General features: G+C 38.6%; 1 protein-coding gene across 2 annotated transcripts in view; it reads left to right on the forward strand.

The window, feature by feature from the left end:
* DSC2 (desmocollin 2) overlaps window positions 1–15,230 on the forward strand; it is a 34,881-nt gene extending 19,651 nt beyond the window's left edge. The window contains exons 10-17 of one of the 2 annotated variants that reach the window (XM_010586793.2): window positions 1,864–2,120; window positions 2,242–2,384; window positions 5,364–5,591; window positions 8,211–8,444; window positions 9,050–9,174; window positions 12,358–12,648; window positions 13,182–13,227; window positions 13,315–13,412. In XM_010586793.2, the coding sequence (XP_010585095.2) occupies window positions 1,864–2,120; window positions 2,242–2,384; window positions 5,364–5,591; window positions 8,211–8,444; window positions 9,050–9,174; window positions 12,358–12,648; window positions 13,182–13,217 (1,314 nt within the window). In that variant the 3' untranslated portion in view covers window positions 13,218–13,227; window positions 13,315–13,412. Of the gene's footprint in view, window positions 1–1,863; window positions 2,121–2,241; window positions 2,385–5,363; window positions 5,592–8,210; window positions 8,445–9,049; window positions 9,175–12,357; window positions 12,649–13,181; window positions 13,228–13,314 lie in introns of both variants that reach the window. The other variant, XM_003406343.3, reaches the window with a different exon arrangement.
* The last annotated feature ends 7,437 nt before the right edge of the window (window positions 15,231–22,667 follow it).

The raw sequence follows: 22,667 nt of genomic DNA on the forward strand, positions 1-22,667 counted from the left end.
CCTGGTCTTTTTACAAGAATTTAAGGTGATCATTATCTCTTAATAGTTCAAAAACTAGCACAACTTTGATGCCAGTGGGACAGTGTCAAATTTGCCTAGCCCATTCTTTCTGTAGCTGGGTCAGGAAGTCCCCACTTGATTACTGAATTGCTCAAGTGGCGGTGTTACTTGGTCAGACTCATACAGAGGCTGTTTGTAGGTCTGTTCATCTGCATCTGCTCTACATAACATCCTTGGCATCCAGGTTTAGAATAGGCATCCTCAACCACTCAAAGATGCAAATACTTCTAAAACCCCTTTCTACTGCTGTTGTACAGCCTCTCAGAGGAACTCACTGCAAATTCAGGAGCCAGAGTTAGCCCTTAAAGTGATAGGAGCTCCATTTGCCTTGGAAAAAGTCATACCCTTATCTCTGCTACATCTTTAGCTAGAATACGTTTCCATCACGGATCTATGGAATTTCCCTTTTGTACATATTCTCCAGCGGCATGAATCAAAAATGATGAATCCTTTTTTTCACTACAATGATAAAAATTAACTGCAGTTTATGGATTAATTTCCATTTCAAAACAGAAATGTCTTTTGTATCTTATCTCTTTCTTCATTCAGCCCCTGCCGTAATCCTTGGTATTCTAAGAAGGAAATTTGCCTTTGTGAAGTCGGAGACCTAGTGAAATGTCTGTCTTCCAGAAAGTGGCGTTGCCCATTCTCACTACAACTATGTAGCAGGCAAAATAAACTACAACCTTTCATCACACTTGGTACTACCAGTTTTTAAGAAAGTATCTGGAATACCAGAAACCCTGGTGGCGTAGTGGTTAAGTGCTACGGATGATAACCAAAGGGTCGGCAGTTTGAATCTGCCAGGTGCTCCTTGGAAACTCTATGGGGCAGTTCTACTCTGTCGTATAGGGTCACTATGAGTCGGAATCGACTCCACAGCACTGGTTTTTTTTTTTTTAATCTGGAATACCAAACTCAGTGCCGTTGAGTCATAGTGACCCTATAGGAGGACAGAGTAGAAATGCCACAGGGGGTTTCCAAGGATGTAATCTTTACGGAATCAGACTGCAACATCTTTTGCTCATGGATCCGCTGGCGGGTTCAAATTGCCGACCTTTTGTTTAGCAGCCGAGCACTTAACTACTGTGTCATCAGGGAGGTTCGTAATTTCGACAAAAGAGATAAAACAGAAAGCATAATCTCCGTAAGCTTTCTCCCCTTACTGAAAGTATTTTGTAAAATTCGACCCACTTTTTCTACCCCAAGCCAGGCCCAGGTAATTATTTTCTTTCTCGAGGATAGAACAAGCTTTCCTAAATTTAACAGAGTAATAATAAATAATAAGAAACCCTGATGGTTAAGTGCTACGGCTGCTAACTAGTAGGTTGGCAGTTCAAATTCACTAGACGCTCCTCGGAAACTCTATGTGTCAGTTCTACTCTGTCCTACAGAGTCGCTGTGAGTTGGAATCGACTCGACGGCAATGGTTTTTTATAACTATTGGTTAGGTATGAATGGCCTAAAGTAGTGTCAAGTGTTAACCTCCAGGCAGCTTTATTAAATACTTTCTGAAACCTCTATCAGAACCTACTACTTGTGTTAAATTTGGACTTGAGTAACAGTTTTGTTCTTTTTGTTTGTTTGTTTTGTTTTTGCTTCCTCCACTGAAATACTGGATCAGCTGAAGGCTTCCTCTCCCCCTCACCCACCACCATGTTTCTGGGTGTATGTTTACTGTTCTCATGATTATCCCCAATACAGCATTTAGGTTATTTCTAATTTTAACTGGTTACGTATACTACTCAGCATTGACAAATTTTAAAGGATTTGCTCTGATTTTCAACACACTTGCTTTTGTAGCCTCTGAATTATGAAGAAAAACAAAAGGTAGTCCTGCAAATTGGTGTAGTTAATGAAGCACCATATTCTAGAGAGGCTACTTTGAGATCAACCATGAGCACAGCGACAATTACTGTTAATGTGAAAAACCAGGATGAGGGCCCAGAGTGTAGCCCTCCAACACAAACTGTTCGAATTAAAGAAAATGCCCCCGTGGGAACAAAGAGTGGTGGATATAAGGCTTATGACCCAGAAAGCAGAACTAGCAATGGCATAAGGTATTTCTAGTTCTAATTCAGTTGACTCTGAATTGAGTTTGGTTTTCAAATTTATTTTGGTACCAATATTATAATTTAGCTCACTGTACCTTCTGTTGTTTTAATTCATTGTAATTAACAGGTATAAGAAATTAAGTGATCCGAAAGGGTGGGTCAATGTTGATGAAAATTCAGGATCAATCACAGTTTTTAGAAGCCTGGATAGAGAAGCAGAGGACATCAGAAATGGCATATATAACATCACAGTTGTTGCGTCAGACACAGGTACGAACTTTATTTGTAAGCCAGCTATATTTCTCCCCAGAATGACCTGGAGGATAATTAAAAGATTTGCTATAATTTATTAACTCATGTCTGCTTTCTAATAGCATCCTCCATTTTAGATGTAATTATAAAATAACTTATTCATAGAAATACTTGAAATCATAATTTGTTTTAAAGTTAATCTTAAAAATTGAGAGAACTACTTTAGTAAAATTATCTTCAGTTTATCTAGTCACTACTTTTAAAACATTCACTCTGACAGGAACGTTCACTACAGGAAGTACATTCTTATTGCTACATAGTGCACTCCAAGAAAACAGTTAAAGCTTTTGACAGGAAATTAGAAATATACCTGGGGGTTAGATTTCTGATTATGGGCATGGTATGAAAGTAAAATCATTGTCATTACTATTAACCTTTTGAAACAAAACCCATTGCCGTTGAGTCGATTCTGACTCATAGCGACCCTCTAGGACAGTGTAGAACTGCCCCATAGTTTCCAAGGAGCGCCTGGTGGATTCAAACTGCCAGCCTTTTGATTAGCAGCCATAGCTCTTAACCACTACACCACCAAGGTTTCATCATGATTATTAGCATATTATGAGATTACAGAGAAAAAACTAGGAATTCTTATAATCATAAAATATGTAAAATAATATTCTGTAAGTCCCATAAAATTGAAGAAAGTTGAGCATGACAGGAGACTGTTTTGTACATGAAGTACAATTTTAACACAACATACATTTACACTTTTTACCTTTCTAAAATATGCTAACTACAATAAGCATAAATACTACACATTCACTTGCAAAATTAGCATTTAGAAGTGATTTTGGAAGATACTTAAGTATTTCAAATCCTCTCTAAATTAATGAATTGACAAAGTTACCTTTAACTCATTGAAGACTGTCCAAGAACGTCTCAGCTTCTTGCTAGTTCCGTGTTATTTTTCTTCGTTTTATTTGCTTTTCGGTCAAAGGCAAATAAAAAGAAGAAAAATAACCTGAAAAGGAAATCAAGAATTTTTACATTTTTAACAACATTTGGCAAAAGGTTTGTGGACAGATGAGACAAAAATGACTGTGTGAACTGAGAGATTTTGATTATAATTTTCTCCTTCATCCTCCTGTGTTGCAATGTGTAATTGAGAGATCAAATACTTCTACGGAGTGTAGATGATGCAGTGTTCATCATCACTGTGCTACAGAGCAACTGGGTGATGGGACCTTTCTGGTTCATTTCTTTTGAAGAGGGTTACCTCCCAGACATGGAATTATGGATGAATAATTATTTTTATGAACTGAAATCATACAAAATTATGTCTTTTTGTGTCAGTGTGTGTAAATTTTTCTCTAAAACCTTTGCAGGCTAGTTTCATTTGGGCCCTCACTATTGCTTCCTAATGAAAAATGCTTTCTCTTCCTGCCCAACCCTCCTACTTCTCCACAGTGTTTATCTCTGTGGAGCATTTGCTCCTTTGAAAACTCTCTCCCAAGGCTTCTGTGTCTATACTTTCTCACCACACGTTCCTCCCTTTTCTGTACATTTTCTGGTTTTGTTATCTTCCTCTCTCCTAATTCTAGGTGTTTCTTAAGCTTTGAGCTCAGTTTCTCTTTTCTTCCTAACTTCTTCTCAGTCTAAACTCACTTGGAGTCTCCTCTACATAGGTGAGTTTTAGGTTTCAATTTTCTTTGTATTATTCTAGCTTTTTGGAGGGCAATACTTTGAAATATTTTAATATATTTAGTGTAAGAGTAAGGAGCCCTGGTGGTGCAATGGTTAGGTGCTCGGCTGCTAACCATAAGGTTACTGGTTCAAACCCACCAGCCGTTCCATGGGAGAAAGACATGGCAGTCGGCTTCCATAAAGATTTACAGCCTTGGAAACCCTGTGTGGCAGTTCTACTCTGTCCCATAGGGTCTCTGTGAGTCAGAATTGACTCAGTGGCATTTTTCTTTTTTTTAAGTATAAGAGCACCAGGTACATGGTCTCTGTGGCCCCTGGTTGAGAACCAGTAGCCTGGGGCTCCTCCGCCATGATGACCCTGAAGATATCACAGACCCTGTCACTGTGCTACAGCTGCCTTGGGCAAAGATGTGTCTGTTCCTCCAACTTCCATAGGTTGGCCACTCTGCACAAAACACAGCCCCAGGCAGCAATGGCATGGGGGTTTTCCTCCCTTCACAACCCCTAGTGTCTAAGCTTCACATCAGAGACGGAATAGAGAAGCTGGACAGAGGTCCTGGATTTGCTTTCAGCTTTGCACTTTGTAACTGTATTACTGATTTGCTGTCTAGATCCGTGTGCTTCGTCGTTTAATTCCCCACATTTTCCAGTGCAGTGCCTTGTATAAAGTAGTTATTCAGAAGGTGTTTATTCAATATCAGATAGATGATTTCCTTAGACCACGCACGGTCATATCTCAATTTGCAAGTGATTTTCCATTTCTGAAGTCTTCACCCTCCAAACATTTCCAAGTACTATTTTTTGTTCTAATCATCTAGCATTCAATTTCTCTTCCCCAAACCTTACATGCTTTCTATTTGTATATTAAGCTCTGAGCTCCCTACTCTGGGTTTCAGGGAACTCTCCCCCTTCTTTCTATGTCAACACCGGCCTATCTGCCTTTCTCTTCATTGTCTCCAGATTATACTGTAAGTGTACTGTGCTTTCCCACCTCCTAAATTTCCTTGTGCTTTTAAATATACCAGAAATGCCCTTGTTCACAGTCTCTTCCTATCTTCTTTTAAAAATCAGCCAATGCCTCCAAATAGCGGTTATTGTGTGTAAAACCCATTTTAAAAAATAAGTTTTTCTTTTAATATTCCCAGAGGACATAACCTGTGATGCTGCTTGTCACTGTCATTTGTATGTTATAGATGTTTAGTAGATATTTTTAAAATATTTTCAATTTATAACCTCCTGGTGAAAACTCAAAACATAAAAAAAAAAATTGTGTGTTTATTTCTGTTTTTCTAGATAGAAGATCATGTACTGGGACACTGGGAATTATCCTTGAAGATGTGAATGACAATGGCCCATCCATACCTAAACAGACAGTGATAATCTGTAAAGCCACTATGTCATCGGCAGAGATTGTTGCTGTTGACCCTGATGAACCCATAAATGGCCCACCCTTTGCCTTCAGGCTGGACAGTGATTCTGATTCAAATGTGCAGAGAGCGTGGGAACTGAAGAAAATTAATGGTATGTAGTCCTGAACATTGTTTTGTTCTGTTCAACATCAGGATGTCTAAAATATATTTTTCTTGGTGCAATAGAAGACTAATTCATTGTGTTGAACCACCAATGAAAGACAGCAAGTTTCTCAGTTTTGGTGCGGTGGGAGGTGGGTTTATCTCCTGTCTATCTCTAATCCTGTGCCAAGGTTCACTTAGGTGTTGCTTGAATTCTCATTCCCACTCCAAACACACACCCTTAAATCAGCTCTAAGACCAGGGGGATCTGGGTGTGCATGACAGCGTCCACCACACCATCCTGCTTCTCTCTCTCTGTTAGCTTCTGACCATTTCTTCTCTATTGAGTGCTACTTGAGATTCTCCCCCGACTTGATTCCCAGTCCATACTTACAACTTTAGTCCTGGACAGGATCTAATGTGACAAGAATGACTAAAGTGAAGGGAACCCCTCTTTACACCTCCATTGAACCACTGCCTACATCAGCTCTTAACTCTTCAGCAGTCGTCAGTTTCCAGTCCACATTGTCCCTGGACCCCAGTGTCATGGTCTACCTGGACTCCAGCTTTCATGACTGAATATCTCCTGTCAACTGATACACTCTTCAATGTTTCGACCCCATGCTTTCAATGAATAGGCTTCAGTTTCCTGTGATGACAAACTAAAAAAGAAAGGTAGTGGGATAAGACAGAGGGAAAACGGGCTTGGAAAAGAAAACGAAGGCAGGTATGAGCCAACTGTGTCCTGAACCCTGCTCTGAGAACCGACAGTACGCTATGACGACATTTTCAGTTTTTCTGCAGCAATACTCTGATGTGCGTGTGTGTACGGTTGTCAGCTGTTCTTTCTTGAATTAACCATATTCATATATTTTGCTTTTTCTGCTTATTTGGTGTCAAAATATGATATATAGTTTGAGGAGAGGCAATGATTTTGTTTTTATTTTTTTATTATTCTTATTTAGCAAAAAAAAAAAAAAAATTGGCAGCATCATGTTGGTCAAAACTTTGTTATTTTAAACTTATACTGGGCTGTGAAATAATCCAAAATCCAGAAAGCCTGAAGTTATGAAGAACTTACTCTAAGAAGCTTTTGAAGTCAAATAGGCTTCTTGTGAAAGCCTGGTTCACTATTTGTATGTTACATATATTTGGCAATGTTATTTATTTCCTATGAATGCAACTTTTTCATGGGCAAACTGGGACTTTTGAGGGGAGTAAATGAGATAGTGAATGTAACAGTACCTGACCCATTATGAATCCCATGTTTTGGTTTTGTTAGTATCCACCATTATTTCTCACATCATGCTTTTTTTTTTTTTAATAATATTTTATTGTGATCTTTGGTGAATGTTTACACAGCAGCTGTGCTTCCCATTCAACAATTTCTAAACAAGTTATTCAGTGACATTGCTTACATTCTTCACATTGCATATACATTCTGGTTATTTCCATTCAGATTGTTCTGTTTCCATTAATCCAGTTTCCCCTTATATTATCATCTTGGTTGTAAAGTGATTGTTGACCATCTGGTCTTATATAGGTAATTTTTTAAAGGATCAGTACTTACAGGTGATACTCATTATTTTTGAGCCAATTTGTTATTTAGCAACAAGGTGACTTTGGGTTAATTTCAGTCGAAGGTTAGAAGAGTATCTCAGGGCAATAGTCTTGAGAAGTCCTTCAGTCTCAACCAGTCCAGGAGGTCTGATTTTTTTTTTTTTCCTTAGGAATTTCAGATTCAGTTCCACATTTTTCTCCTATTCTATCAGTGCCCCTTACTAGGACGGTCTATAGTGCACAATAGACTTTTAATCTTTTTTTTTTAATTGATTTAATTACATGAGTTCTCTACTCAAACATTGAAATTTCTACTTAGAACTTCCAACACTATTTTTTTTAAATGGGAAAGTCACAGCACGTGAGTTAAGTGGGAGAGGAATTATTCTCTGATATATGGCATCAGTATTCAGAAGAGTATTATATCCTTGGCTCTGTACCAAAGACTATGTTGGCATTTAGTCTGGATATTTTCTATCGTTCATCTATAAAAAATAATACAAGAAAGTATAGTTGGTCGCTGCAGCCTTTAAGATCACAAGATGAAGTCCCAGCAGCATGACACACGGCCTGCTAATTTCTTCAAGGCTCATCTATGTTTTAAATCTTCAAAATAAGTGCCTGATAATAAAGCACGAGTATTTACATTTTTTTGGCACAATATATGAAAAAAAAAGTAGGCGGAAACATCCAGACATTCAATTTTACTCTCTGATAAATCAGGTATAAAAGGAAATATACACTGAATGGATTAATTACGTATTTTAAAGATATGATAAAAACCAATGTCTTAACTAGTCCATTGGTTATGGTAGGAAGGATCTGTTTATGGACAGATTAAAATACTCTATTCCAAAAGCCGAAAGACCTTTATTAAGAGGCAGCAGAGACAAACTTTTTATATGTAATATGTTCGTCATGGCTGTAAAATAGATCTACACAGCCCATTCTCATTTATAGTCGTGTAGCAGTTGTCATTCATTCCATCAGGGATAAATATTCTGTATTTAGTTGTTTGTATTCAGGAGAAAATGTCAGTGACATAACATTTGGTTTTATTTTCTTTCAGATACAGCAGCACGTCTTTCCTACCGGAATGACCTTCCCTTTGGCTCATACAAAGTGCCTATCAGAGTTACAGATAGACAGGGCCAGTCTAAAGTGACTTTAGTAAACGTTTGTCTATGTGACTGTATTACTGAAAATGACTGCACAACTCGTACACCAAGAATTGGCAACGGAGATGTGAAACTTGGAAAGTGGGCCATCCTTGCCATATTGTTGGGCATAGCATTGCTATTTTGTAAGTCCTTTTCTGAATCAAATAATAGCCTTTAAAATAATTTCTAAGATACATTCTTAAATCAACACTGGTAACTATAGCCATTCATTCGTATGTAGCTGTAGTTACATTCAATACACAGGTGTATTTAATTTATATATTCGAATGCATTTATTTATGGTTCTGGTGTCTTCTCAGCATAGAAATAAAATTCAATGTTTAGGGCAAATTTTTCTATTGCATACTACTTAGACATACTTAGGCATAAGCAATCATATTTATGTGATGTTGATCTTTCAATATACACTTAATATTTATGATTTACTTGGTTTTTTAAAACCAGACATGTTGTTGGCAAGTCATTGCCGACTCCTGGTGACTCCTTGTGTGCAGAGTAGAATTGATCCACAGGATTTTCAAGGCTGTGACCTTTCAGAAGCAAGTTGCCAGGCCTTTCTTCCTAGGTGTCTCTGGATGGGTTCGAATGCCAGCCTTTCATTTAGTAATGGAGTGCTTAACCATTTGCACCACCAAAGGACTTCACCTGTGTATTAATCATTATATGTTCATAGCTTCGTACTCTTTTAGGATAAATTTGAGTAATTTTTTTTTTTTTCTTCCTGCAGGTGTTCTATTTACGCTAGTCTGTGGGGCTTCTGGGACAGACAAAAAGCAAAAAGTGTTTCCAGATGATGTAGCTCAGCAGAACCTAATTGTGTCAAATACTGAAGCTCCTGGAGATGACAAAGTGGTAAGTAACGTGGCTTTTCAAGAAATACAAAGGGCGCGTTGTCCTAATTTGCTGTAATTATCTTTTCTCAGTGAAGTATTTTGTTATCAGATCACTTGCAATATATAAACTGACATCACTCCCACGAGACAGGTACAATGACACTGATCTTGTAGTAACAGAGGTATTTCAATTTGGCCATGTGGTGATCTTGAATAGTAAATACTTTAGCGTGTCCTTGTTACTGTCTACTTCAAAATGTTTTGTGGCTTCAGTCTTAAGCCTGGCCTTTGGTATATTTTTAAAATGCTGTTTGTGTTGTTAAAATGTTTCATTTAATGATTCAGAGACCACCAGCATCATTGGTTTAATTTTTTTTCCCCCCAGCAACAGAAATAAAATCACTGCAAGCTTTGATCAGTGTGGGAATGACTTTAATGAATTCCTTATCGCTCTAATATGGGTTAGAAAGGAGCCTGAGATCAAATATACGCAGTAGCAATTCTACCAGGTATTACTTTGCTCCAACTTTGTTTTCTAGCCCAGTTTGTGGAGGAGGAATAATTATATTCCCTGTAAAAAGTATGTTGATGGTTAGGGCAGGAAATGTTTAGAAAAGAAAAGAATGATGGCATGTAGGAAGAGACTGAAAAAATAAAACTTAGATCAGAGTTTCCTACAAAAACACATCACAGAGAATGTGTGGCCAAAGCTTTGGTGGTCTTGCTATTTTCCTTGCCTGCTTCACTTTTATTTATTTACATTGCAAGGATTTATTACTGTAGTTAAGATTGTCATGGCATCTTTATTCCTGTTCTTCTTGCTTTAGTTGAAGGGAGACTGGAGTAGACATCAAATAAAAATAGTAATCATTATGACTGTTTCTGCCCTAGTTGAGTAAAAGAGAATAAAGTTAAACTAAACAGGGTAAATATATGAAGATAATAGTACAATAGTCTTGATTTTGAGTTGTGAGAAGCTGAAACTGGAGGGACTTAACCAATGACATTGTGGAGTATTCTAAGAAGGTTTTATAAAAAACATTTTATTGTGATTTTGGAGAAAATTTACATAGCAAATTAGGTTCTCATTTAATAAGTTATGTACATATTATTCAGTGACTTTTTACACTTTTCACAATGTGTCAGCATTCTCATTATTTCCATTCTGGTTGTTCTGTTTCCATTAATCTAGCTTCCCTTGTCTCCCCTTACATTCTTGTCTTTGGTCTATGGTAAATGTTGACTGCTAGGTCTCATTTAGATGATTGTTTAGGGAGCATAGTACTTGCAGGTGATATTATTTATGAGCTACTCTGTCTTTTGGTTGATAGGTGACCCCCAGGAGAGGTTTGAGTTCCAAGTTTAAAGGGTATCCCAGAGCGATAGTCTCAGGGGTTTCTCTAGTCTCCACCAGTCCAGTAAGTCTGGCCTTTTTCAGGAAATTTGAGCTTTGTTCTACATTTTTTTTTTTTTTTCTCATTCTATCTGGGACCATGTTTTGTGTCCCTGGTCTGAATGGTCAGTAGTGACAGCCAGCACCATCTAGTTCCTTTGGTCTCAAGGTAGATGAGGCTGTGATTCGTGTAGACTACTAGTCCTGTAGACTGGTTTCTTTTTGAGTCTTTGTTTCCTTCCTTCTCTTTTGCTCCAGATGCATAGAGACCAATAGTTGTATCTTAGATGGCTGCTCACAAGTTTTTAAGACCCCAGATGCTACTCAGCAAAGTAGGATGTAGAACATTATCCTTATGAGCTATGTTATGTCAATTGATTGAGTTGCCCCCTCCTGCCGAGGCCATCATCCCAAGCCTTCAAACCCAGTAACCCAGTCCCATGAGGTGTTTGGTTATGTCTGGGAAGTATCCATAACTGTGTCCCATAAGTGCTTTATTTTATATATGAATATATATGCAGCATGTGCAAATGTGTATATACATTTGCCTACAGAAACACCTATATACGTGCACCTGTATATTCTTATATACTTACCTATACATACATAAGTGTGTATATCTACCTACCTAACCACACATGTATTTTTTGATTGTTATTACTGTTGTTGCAAAATTGTATATGTTGTGGCTTTTACCAGAATTGTTCCTTATTCTTGTGTACTTCTTAGGGTCATCTTTTACCTTGGTCAAATTGTGCTGACTCCACCCTTATTCAGTTTTGCCTTACGTCACTAAAACTTACAAGTGTCCTCTATCTAGAAAATGATTCCCCCTCCTTCTTCCTCCCATCCCTGGTAACCACCAAAGGATATTGCTTTCTGTATGTATACCCGAAACCCTGGTGGCGTGGTGGTTAAGTGCTATGGCTGCTAACCAAAAGGTTGGCAGTTCAGATCTACCAGGCATTCCTTGAAAACACTGTGGGGCAGTTCTACTCTGTCCTATAGGGTCGCTGTGAGTCGGAATCGACTCGATGGCAACTGCTTTGCTTTGGTTTTTTTGGTATGTATACCTATTCTTATCTTTTTATAAGAGAGAGGAGATCATGCAGTATTTGCCCTTTTCTGATTGACTTATTTCACTCAGCATAATGTCCTCCAGATTCATCCATGTTATAGTGTATTTTGAGAACTCATCATTGTTCTTTATGGTTGCATAGTATTCCATTGTGTGTATGTTCCACAGTTTATCTGTTCGTCTGTTGATGGGCAGCTAGGTTGTTTCCGTCTTTTTGCTGTTGTGAATAATGCTGGAATGAACACATGTGTGCATCTGAGAAGGTTTTAAAGAAGGAGTACACGTCAAGCTGTCTGATCTGTCAGAGTACAGACCACTTGACATCTGCAATTTCTTTTCAGTGTTAGCACTCCATTAAGCACTGTACTTGACTTATAATAGCTGTTGTTGTAAGCTGCTATTGAGTTGGCTCCCAACTCATGGCGACTGCATGCACAATGGAACAAAATGCTACCTGGTCTGGCACCATTCCCATGATCAGTTGCAAACCAGATCATTGTGATCCATTGGATTTTCACTGACTGATTTTTGAAGTAGATAACCAGGCCTTTCTTCCCAGCCCATCTTAGTTAGACACGCAGAATTACGTAGACAGACTTGATCCCTGCCCTCAGAGAGCTTATCTTCTAGCACAAAAACAAAGAAACATGGCACTATAGGAATGGTGCTGTTCTTTTTCATAACTTATTGCTCACCTCTGTCTTTCCCCATTGAAAACTGTTTTATTTCAGTATGCCACAAATGGCTTTACATCCCAAGTGGTGAGCAGTTCCGCTCAGGCAGTTTGTGGCACCATGGGATCAGGAGGAAAAACTGGAGGACAGGAAACCATCGAAATGGTGAAAGGAGGACACCAGACCTTGGAATCCTGCCAGGCGGCAGGGCATCACCACACCCTGGAGTCATGTAAGGGAGGTGGACAACAGACGCTGGATTCCTGTCGGGGAGGACACGTGGAGGTGGACAACTGCAGATACACTTGCTCGGAGTGGCATAGTTTCACTGAGCCCCGTCTTGGTGAAGTGAGTTTCCCTTTGTTCTACAAACCTGTTTCGATTTTCTTTTAAACGATTGCAATTCCGTGGCCTGATCTTTACTATAATCGTTAATCTATTCACTGGGAAGTTATTTTCCCCCAATTTTGACTTAGTTATTATGTTCAGATGTAAGTAGATACTTACTTTTCTTCCTATTTTGTTTTTTTAATTCTCTTCCTGAACTAATGAGTGGTGATATTTAAATTAATTTTCTTATGACTTTGTGCTACTGTTTCCCACCCAACAACTCATGTCTTAGAAAGCAAAGTGTGGCGGGAGGCAATACCGGTGTGTACAATCACCGTGCCTCTCTGGAAAGATCTGAGCCCACATCAATTTGGGTTCAGTTTAATGGATGCATTTTGCTTTCAGCAATAATTGTGAAAGAGAAAGTAGTGATTACTTGCAGTGAACACTTGTATACTTGCTGCCACGTGTGACTTTTAGAAACCTGCTATATATTGAATTTATAGTGTGATTTATGATATAGACCAATCATGTGCATTTTCTATATGTAGGAATCCATTAGAGGACACACTCTGATTAAAAATTAAACAATGAAAGGTAAATCAAAGCAATTATTTTTATGTTCGTATGTTTTGGTGTTTAAAATAATAATAATGAAATATGTTGTGTTTTTCTTTTTGGCAGAAGGTGCAGCTGTGTAATCAGAATGTCGATGGTAATCCTGTTCAAGACTATGTCCTTACGTACAACTACGAAGGCAGAGGATCAGTGGCTGGCTCTGTAGGTTGTTGCAGTGAGCGGCAAGATGATGATGGGCTCGAATTTTTGGATCACTTGGAGCCCAAGTTTAGGACACTAGCAGAAACATGCGTAAAGAGATGAGCATGCTCTGGGAAGTCTACAAAAGCCAATGTCATTACTGCCTTTTTGTTGATTTTCAGCTGCAAGCCAGGACTTTTTAAAAGTGGAAGATGCTGTATTTGGGGCTTTCCCCCTTTATTTTGCTGGAAGCTTATTGGCTAAGTGCACATTTATAGAGAGACAGACACTGTAAATAAGTATACACATTGTCCAGTTTTTGCATAGATTTTACTTGGATTGCCTTCCACCCAAGGAAATCTGCAGATAGAAAAACCAAGGAAATCCCCGTTGTTGTTTACATTTGGGTCTAATGACAACAATTTATTGTGCATTAAAATTTAATTAAGTCGACATTATAGACTACTTGAAGTACAATCTAATACTAGAGAAATTGCTTTAACGTTATCTCCAGTTAGCCAGTTGTTTGTGTGGTGCTTAAACAATGTTCTTCTCCCAAACATTCTAAACTGTATGTATTACATTCTTGGTATTGTCTTACTCTTCTAGCGTGACCTTTCCGCATAATGCAAAGGGAGGCTTCCTATCAGGCATTGACTGTTATTACAGTACCAGTTTACTGGAGTTTAGTTTCTAGGTTCGATTCTATAGAAAATCCTGTGCAGAATTATATTTCTGTTACCAACTTTGAAATTTAAGTTTGAAAAATGCTTTTGGAATATATTTTTACGCTTGCTAGTTTTTGGTCTTTGAAATGCCAAATGGTGCCTGTCTGTCATTCTCTTTCCCTTCTTTCTGTCTTTAAAATGTCCTGCCGGAGATGTATAATCCAAATATTTTTAAAAGTTATATTTGTCTTCTCTGATAAAGTGAATTATTTCTTTTTTGTTTTGTTTTGTGTTAAGTGTATATACATTCTGCAAACCCATGTCATGTTACCTTTATTGTTTCAAATATCTTGGTGATAGTTTCACTATGTCCTCAACAAAGAACCTTTAATTATGTCATTGAAACTGTAGAACTGTGTCATGTTTTAATTGGAAACAACACTCTATATCAACAGAAGGAATGGTGTAATTAAAACTGGGATGTGGATATTTAGCACATAATAGCACATTTGAAGTTCATATATTTAGTATAGGCTATTTTTTTATTGTCTATAAATGCAAAACAGTGACAGTTTTTTGAAATAAGGTCTCCTGAAAACTATCTTGGGATAACTATTTTATACCTTTTTAGATGAGATGGCTAGTCACATATAGGTGATTGTAAAGATTTTTTTAATATTTCAAAATTATAGCCTTTATAAATGTAGACGTGGGCCAAATGATTTAAATTTTGAAATAAGACAAAATTAAAATTAGTAATCAATAAAAACCCAGGTCAGATTTTATGACAGATTTCAGTCAATGGATTCTATATGTATATTGACTATACCGACATTTATGTATATCTAATCCAATTGTTAATAATGTGCGTGTCCTGAATTCCCAAGGTGGCTTATAACATTTATTTTTAAGGATTAACATTGAGTAGTTAATTCAATAACTAGTTTATATATTTTCAATAGTTTCATTACTGCTCCATCAAAACAAAGATTTGCCGAAGTTATTTTTAATAAATTATATTCAAAGCTCTTGTCTATTACTAGTGCTGGTAAAGTAATTTTAAAAGTTTGTGTGAGATTGTTAATAATATTTCTAGTATAAGTTTAAGGGATTGCATTTTTCTTATTTGGAGAAGCGAGTGCCTGCTTTAGAATCCTGTGATGTGTATGTATAAATATATATGTATCTGTATATATATGTGTGTGCATATGTATATTAAAAAAAAAAAAAAACACCCAGTGCCGTCGAGTCGATTCTGAATATAGACACACACATATATATATATATGGAGCACTGGTAGCGCCATGGTTAAAGCACTCTACTGCTAACTGAAAGGTTGGTGGTTTGAAACCACCAGCTGCTCGATGTGAAGAAGATGTGGCAGTCTGCTTCTGCAAAGATTTATAGCCTTGGAAACCCTATGGGGTCACTATGACTTAGACTGGGCTCTGTGTCAGTGGGTTTGGTTAGAAATTGATTTGGAGAGCCCTTTGATCCACTGTTAACATCACATTTACAGAATTTTACTAATCTAAAGACTGTGATATGATATGTGATATTGGTTAATTTGCATAATGTCTCTGTTTTTTTCATCTTAAAATGGGAGATAATAGAACTCGTTTTCCAAGGTGCCTGTTAGGTGTTTGAATAAAAAATGGGTTTTAAGCATGAAAGTCATAGAAAGTGGTGCATATAAAGGCATTCTTAATGATACTAGGGGCCTTGGTGGTGCAGTGGTTAAGAACATGACTGCTAACCGAAAGGTCGGCAGTTCGAATCTACCAGACGCTCCATGGAAACTCTATAGGGCAGTTCTACTCTGTCTTGTAGGGTCACTATGAGTCAAAATCGACTCTACAGCAACAGGTAGTGATACTAAGTGATTTTACATAAGTCACAATGTATAACCCAGTTCATGTTAACACAACCCAACTAAGAATATAGAAAACTGGGAATTTTTTTTTTTTTTTATTACTTTAGAATGTTTGTTAGTTGAGGACAGGTCTCTTCCTAACACTCACCTGATGTTTGAGTCTTGCATAGCTAGTCATTCAAGGTGTATACTGCAAACATCGCTGAACCATCTGCCTAGGATTTCCCAGTTTGAAGTGCTGTGGAACTACTTGTTTCATGTCGGATGGAAAGCAGGACAGACACTTTTAAACCAAAGAAAAATAACCAAACCCATCACTATTGAGTTGATTCCGACTCATAGCAACCCTACAGGACAGAGTAGAACTATCCTATAGGGTTTCTAGTGAGTGAGTGGCTGGTGGATTCAAACTGCTGACCTTTGGTTAGCAGCCACAGCTCTTAACCACTGCACCACCGGAGCTCCACACTTTTAAAAATGGTCATTAATCCTAAAACCCCACAAAAATGTGTATGATCAAGACTCCTAGCAAGCGTCCCCCAGCTGCTCTCCTGGCTGTTCTCTCAGATGTTAGCAGTCATTTGCCTGGGAATTTAGGGCTCTTTGGCCTTCACTAGAGCCCTGGTGATGCAGTGGTTAAGCGTTGGGCTCCTAACCAAAAGGTCAGCAGTTTGAATCCACCAGCCACTCCTTGGGAGCCTCATGGGGCAGTTCCACTCTGTCCGGTAGTGTCGCTATGAGTGGGAATTGACTGGATGGCAATGGGTTTGGTTTTGGCTTGGTTTGGCAGTCACCATGATAACCTAAGAGCTGTGACTCTACAGGAGTGCCTTGATACAAATCTTTGCTCCAAGCTTATTAGCTGTGGAATTTGAGAAGTCAGTTAACCCTTGTGTCTAGTTCCTTGTAGGACCCGTATTGGGGGGTGAGGTGGAGAGAAGGAATCTATTTTATAGGACTGTTGTCAGAGTTAATTAATGAAGAGAGCTGGCAAAGAGTTAGCACTCAATATATATTAGCTATTATAATTATGGGAAGAGAACACCTTCGCTGGAGTATCTATAGCCTCAGTATTAACTCCACTTAACAGCTGACATCTTCCTTCTCAGAAACCTGACCTGTGAATGGTCTTTGAGAACGTCATGGGTCCTGATAGTTTCCAGGTCTGTCATTCTTGGTACCAGGAAGCTGCATCTTACTTAGTCATAGCCCATGAATCAGTGTGACAAATCTTTAGACTGAGCTAAACGAACAGGTAAAAGTATTAATCAGCCAACTTTTCCTCGAGGAGGAAAAATCTTAGGAATTTTCACTAAAAAATGGATAGTGCTTCTTTAACAGGGAGGAGGCAACAGGTATTTGCTGTAAGTTCAGTGCAGCTTGTACATGGGATCTCTCTGTGATCATTTTCTTTTTATCCTCATCTTAAGGGTGGTTTTTACGTTAGATTTTGATTCTGTTGAGCAAACTCTGAACACAGGCTTACCATCTCCTCTCCATCTCTTCCTGGTCTTCATATTGAAGCCTTGATACAAGGCCTCTGGCCTGGACAATCCCTGAGTCAGTAACCTCCTGAGAATAAAATGCTTTTCCTGCTCTGTGCCTAGACTTACCATAGTTTCAACCCCCTTGAATAAATGAAGCTCCGAGAGTTTACATGATACCTCTCTAAATCTACAGCTCTTACTCAGCTCTTCTGTGAGACCCACTGTTATCTTAAAGTATGTTTAACTTGTTATGCAAAAGGCAAACGTACTACTTTTCCACATCAAATCAGGTCTTCCCGGATTTCCTATAGAAGTGGTATCCTCCTGCGTGGTATTTAGGCTTGAAACAGAATCCTTAATTCCTCTTTCTCCTTTGCATAGCACATCTTATTTATTACCAAAAGCAGCTAAACTTCATGAGAGTTTTAGAAACCATTTCATTTCTTGATTAATTCATTTGTTTTGGTATCTCCTTTAACCAGAAGATATTTGTGTGTTTATAAAACATTACTTGTAAAGTTTTTCACTTACAAGTTTGTGCATGTGTTTCTTTTCTCTCTCATGTGAAAAGTTCACTTCGGACTAAGAAAAATGTTCACATTTTTGTGCCTATACAACTCCAGCCATCAACACCTTTTGATGAATCAAATCTTACTGTCTAGGTTACAAAGAAAAAAAAAAAAGATTACAAATTAAGTGTTTTGATTCCTAGAACACCATACTACTTTCTCTTGACATAAATTTTTATTATAGATATATGATGCATGTTAGATTCTGCACTGATCTTTTTTTCATCATAGAGACATTGAATTCATAGAACACCAAACATGTGCATTCACTGCTTAGTTCGAGAAAGCCAGACAGTGGGGTTTTGGAATCCCTTTCTTCTGCTTTTTTTTTTTTCCTGGGGGTGGCAGATTCTGCATGGGTATTGTAGTTTGGGTCTTTCCTGCCACCAATAATGGCACTCACTTGATCCTTCTTATGGGGCCCTGGTGGCTCAGTGGTTAAGAGGTTAAAAGGTCAGCAGTTCAACTCCACTAGCTGCTCCTTGGGGACCCTATGGGGCAGTTCTACTCTGTCCCATAGGGTTGCTGTGAGTTGGAATCGCCTCGATGACAATGGGACTGGTCTGGTCTGGGTCCCTGTTATAACCAGCTGCACAATACTGTGATCTATCTTCCAAGAGTCCTTGTCTGTCTTATCTATCACTTTCTGCCCAGTCCATAGAACAGCAGCCAGTCAATATGTTTGTTAAATGAGTAAATGAATTCATATATGTATTAGGTATTTGACCAAGATTAGACTGTAGGTTTCCTAGAGAACCATTTCTTTCTTGATGTGAAACTTTTTGGACAATGAGGAAATCGTATTTGTGACTGTCATCTTGTGATCACCATGTTCCAACATTAATAAAAAAAAATGTTTTTTACTCAAGGGTTGTTTACTAATCCCCTAACGAAAAGCAACTAAGAGACACATCTTAGGAATTCAAGAAATGATTCTTAGAGGTTTGCCAGAGCTAAATTAATTGTTTATACAAATTGTTGTAAATCAAGCATCCCTAGAAGTATCTTGAGAAACCAAAAGTCAAGGAAAGTGGCACAGATCTAAGAGCTTCCTCTGAGTTAGCCTGGGAGAATGCACTAACGAGTCCCCACAGTGCTTGTGTGTGCACTGAGAGGACAGCCTTCAGATGAAGACCGGGGGAAAGGATAGCAGTGTGCAGCTGTGGGCCCCGAGGGCAATGATTACATAGTGCTGTGAGCTGAAAATGTCTCGTGGAGGGTAACATATAAGACAGCGCCCTGTCCTGATGATCTCTGGCCAACATGTAAGGGACAGACCTATCCAGCTAATGGTAGGCAAGGCTTAGTAAATATTGAGCAAGTCAGCTATGCTTCTATTCTACCTTTGGAACATTTGTATTCTTTCCTTGACTATTTCTTCTCCCCCAGGTCTACATTTGTAGTTCTGAGGACTGAAATCCTAAAAAGTCAAATTCTGGCCTTCCTTTCCTGCCCCTCTCCCCCTACCCACTCCTTACTCTAGCAGTAGCCAAGGGCAACCTTAATCACTTGCTTAAAATTGTTTAAAGTAAGCAAATAAATGCATCACTCAGCTGCATTTTAAATTAAGACACGTTAACATCCACTCTTAATTTAAAGCAAAACCATGTAATGCTAAAAAGAGAAAGTAATTAGTCCGTTGATATAGAAATTAGAGAGGAAAGCAGAGCACTTTGATAATATTAAAAACATCTTCTTTAATAGAGAAATGCTATTGTCTGATGGCTTTGGGGCATATTCTTTTAAAACCATCAGGTATGATCTAAATTCTAGATCTACGTGAGACTCAAAAGGTGGATCTCACTGATACCCTTTGTATTAATTGATAGTGGGTACAAGGGAAAACTTGAGGACTGTTTGTGCCATTCTTTAACTCTCATGTGACCATACCCTACAGAAAATTTGGCCATAGCTATTTATGAGGTTAGAGGAGGCATGGTGGTGCAGTGGTTAAGAGCTCGGCTGCTAACCAAAAGGTTGGCAGTTCACATCCACCAGCCACTCCTTGGAAGCCCTATGGGGTGGTTCTACTCTCTCCTACAGGGTTGCTGTGAGTCAGAACCCAGTCGATGGCAAACAGTTTGTTTTTTTTGGGAAGAGGTTAGAATTATAGTTTCTGCTACTTTTTTTTTTTGGCTAATATGTTGGGATGCAGGAAAGAGGACAGAACAGAATATAATTTCTTTTGCTGTTGACAAATATTAGGTTAAACTTGCTGAAATATTTGTTTGCACTATTTCTTAGAAGATGGGTCACAGACTTCGTGCATCGGAATAACCTGTGGCACATCTTAAAGACACCCCAGGGTCTATCAAATCGCATAGATGGTGGGGTAGTAGGGGGAGAAGGTATGAAGACTTCACTTTTTAATAAATTTCCTAGGTGATTTTTACACACTCTAAGTTTGAGAACCATTGATAGGGATTTAGTAACTGGGCTTATGTGATCATTTGGTGGGTGGGGGTGGGGCGTTATGAAACTTAAACACTTTAAATGTGTAGCTTCATATAAGATGCATTAAGTGAAGTGAAGTGATAGAAATGTACCAAAGAATTGAAATGCATTGCTTAGTAAAGTTCGACGACTTCAGTAAATTCACCATTGCAGGACGTACACTGTTTTCCACATTCCTACTCATGAGATGGAGGTGAGCTGGGGCATAGACTTAAGGACCTTCGCCTTGGAAGAACATGTATGTAAGGCTATCAGACAGAGTGAGCCAGAAGAAAAAGCTGATATAGGTGGAAAGACAAAAATGTAAGAAAAATGAGACAAGATTAAAAACTGGAGTAAAAGCAACACATGACAAGCCAGAGGCTTGGGGACAGGATAAATTGCAGCATAAATATCAGTAAATACAATACTAGTAAATACAGTGTAAGGAGCCCTGGAGATACAGTGGTTAAGCCCCTGGCTGCCAACTGAAAGGTTGGCGGTTCGAACTCACCAGCTGCTCCAAGGGAGAAAAGACTTGGCAATCTGCCCCCGTAAAGATTACAGCCTAAAAAATACTGTGGGGCAGTTCTACTCTGCCACATTGGGTTGCTATGAGTTGGAATTGACATGACGGCACACAGCAACAACAAATACAGCTTAAATACAAGGGATACAGCCCTAAGGCAGAAACCAGAGAAAGGTTCAGCTTCTCTTTGTGTGTGACTCCTGGTTCATGTCAAGAGGGTAAGAGAGGTGTCCTAAAAAATTGTGCCAAGATAGACTTCTTTATAATAACAGATGCTACCAGGTCTATGCATTTAATCAAAATTCAGAGTTTTAACTATGGTTTATCTCAGCAAGATTCAATGGGGCTGACTAATTTATACATTCTGTATTTATCCAGTGACTCACCCTAACCCCCAGTGGCGTAGTGGTTAAGGCTGGGCTGCTAACCAAAAGGTTTGTAATTCAAATCTACCAGCCTCTCCTTGGAAACCCTATGGGACAGCTCTACCCTGTCCTAAAGGGTGGCTACGAGTCAGAATTGACTTGACAGCAATATATTACAGTTACACTAATCCCCAAGACTGTAACAGCCAGCAACATCCCTAATATTTAAGCCAGTGATTCTTGCCTACAACCAAATCACCTGGAAGGCTTGTTAAAACAGATCGCCTTCTGAGTCAGCAGATCTAAGGTAGGGCCTGAGAGTCTACATTTCCAACAAGTTCCTAGATGATGCCATTGCTAATGGTCCAGGAAACACCTTGAAAACTGCTGTGCATGAATGCCGTATGTTAGATCCTATTCTCAGCAGATTCATCAAAACATTCTCTGAGGTTTATGAGGGAGACTTAGTAAACAGCTCATTTGAATTCAGTCATTTCACCAATTAAAAAATTGAATTTTAAAGTACTCTAAATCAAATTGCCTACATTTAGTGCACTCTACCGATACTCATAAAAAAAAAAAATTTTTATTTATTTATTTTTTTTTACCGATACTCAAGCTGAAGAGTAAAAGTGAGATTTTAAGATCTAGATAATAATATTTATTAAAACATTTTTTGAAATAGAAACTCTCGAGAGTTCTGCTTCTTAGCTTTCCACCATCTAAGGGATCTAGTAAAGCATATTGGTTGAGCTCAGCTGCTAACCAAGAGATTGGCAGTTTGAATTCACCAGTTGCTCCTTGGAAACTCCACGGGGCAGTTCTACTCTGTCCTATAGGGTCACTATGAGTTAAAATTGACTCGACAACAACGGGTTTGGTTAACAGCCCAGGAATTCCACCAGTTATTAGCTGTATGATCACCGAGTTACTTTGCTTCTTTGTTGTTGCTAGTTGTTGTTAGGTGCTGTCCCGTCAGTTCCGACTCATAGAAACCCTATGCACAACAGAATGGAACACTCCCCAGTCCTGCGCCATCTTCACAATCGTTGCTATGCTTGAGCTCATTGTTGCAGCCACTGTGTCAATCCACCTCGTTGAGGGTCTTCCTCTTTTCCGCTGACCCTGTACTTTGCAAAGCATGATGTCCTTCTCCAGGGACTGATCCCTCCTGACAACATGTCCAAAGTATGTAAGATGCAGCCTCGCCATCCTTGCTTCTAAGGAGCATTCTGGTTGTACTTCTTCTGAGACAGATTTGTTCGTTCTTTTGGCAGTCCACGGTATATTCAATATTCTTCACCAACACCACAATTCAAAGGCGTCAATTCTTCTTCGGTCTTCCTTATTCATT

The sequence above is a fragment of the Loxodonta africana genome, chromosome 11 (genome assembly GCF_030014295.1).
Source record: "Loxodonta africana isolate mLoxAfr1 chromosome 11, mLoxAfr1.hap2, whole genome shotgun sequence".
Taxonomy (NCBI): domain Eukaryota; kingdom Metazoa; phylum Chordata; class Mammalia; order Proboscidea; family Elephantidae; genus Loxodonta; species Loxodonta africana.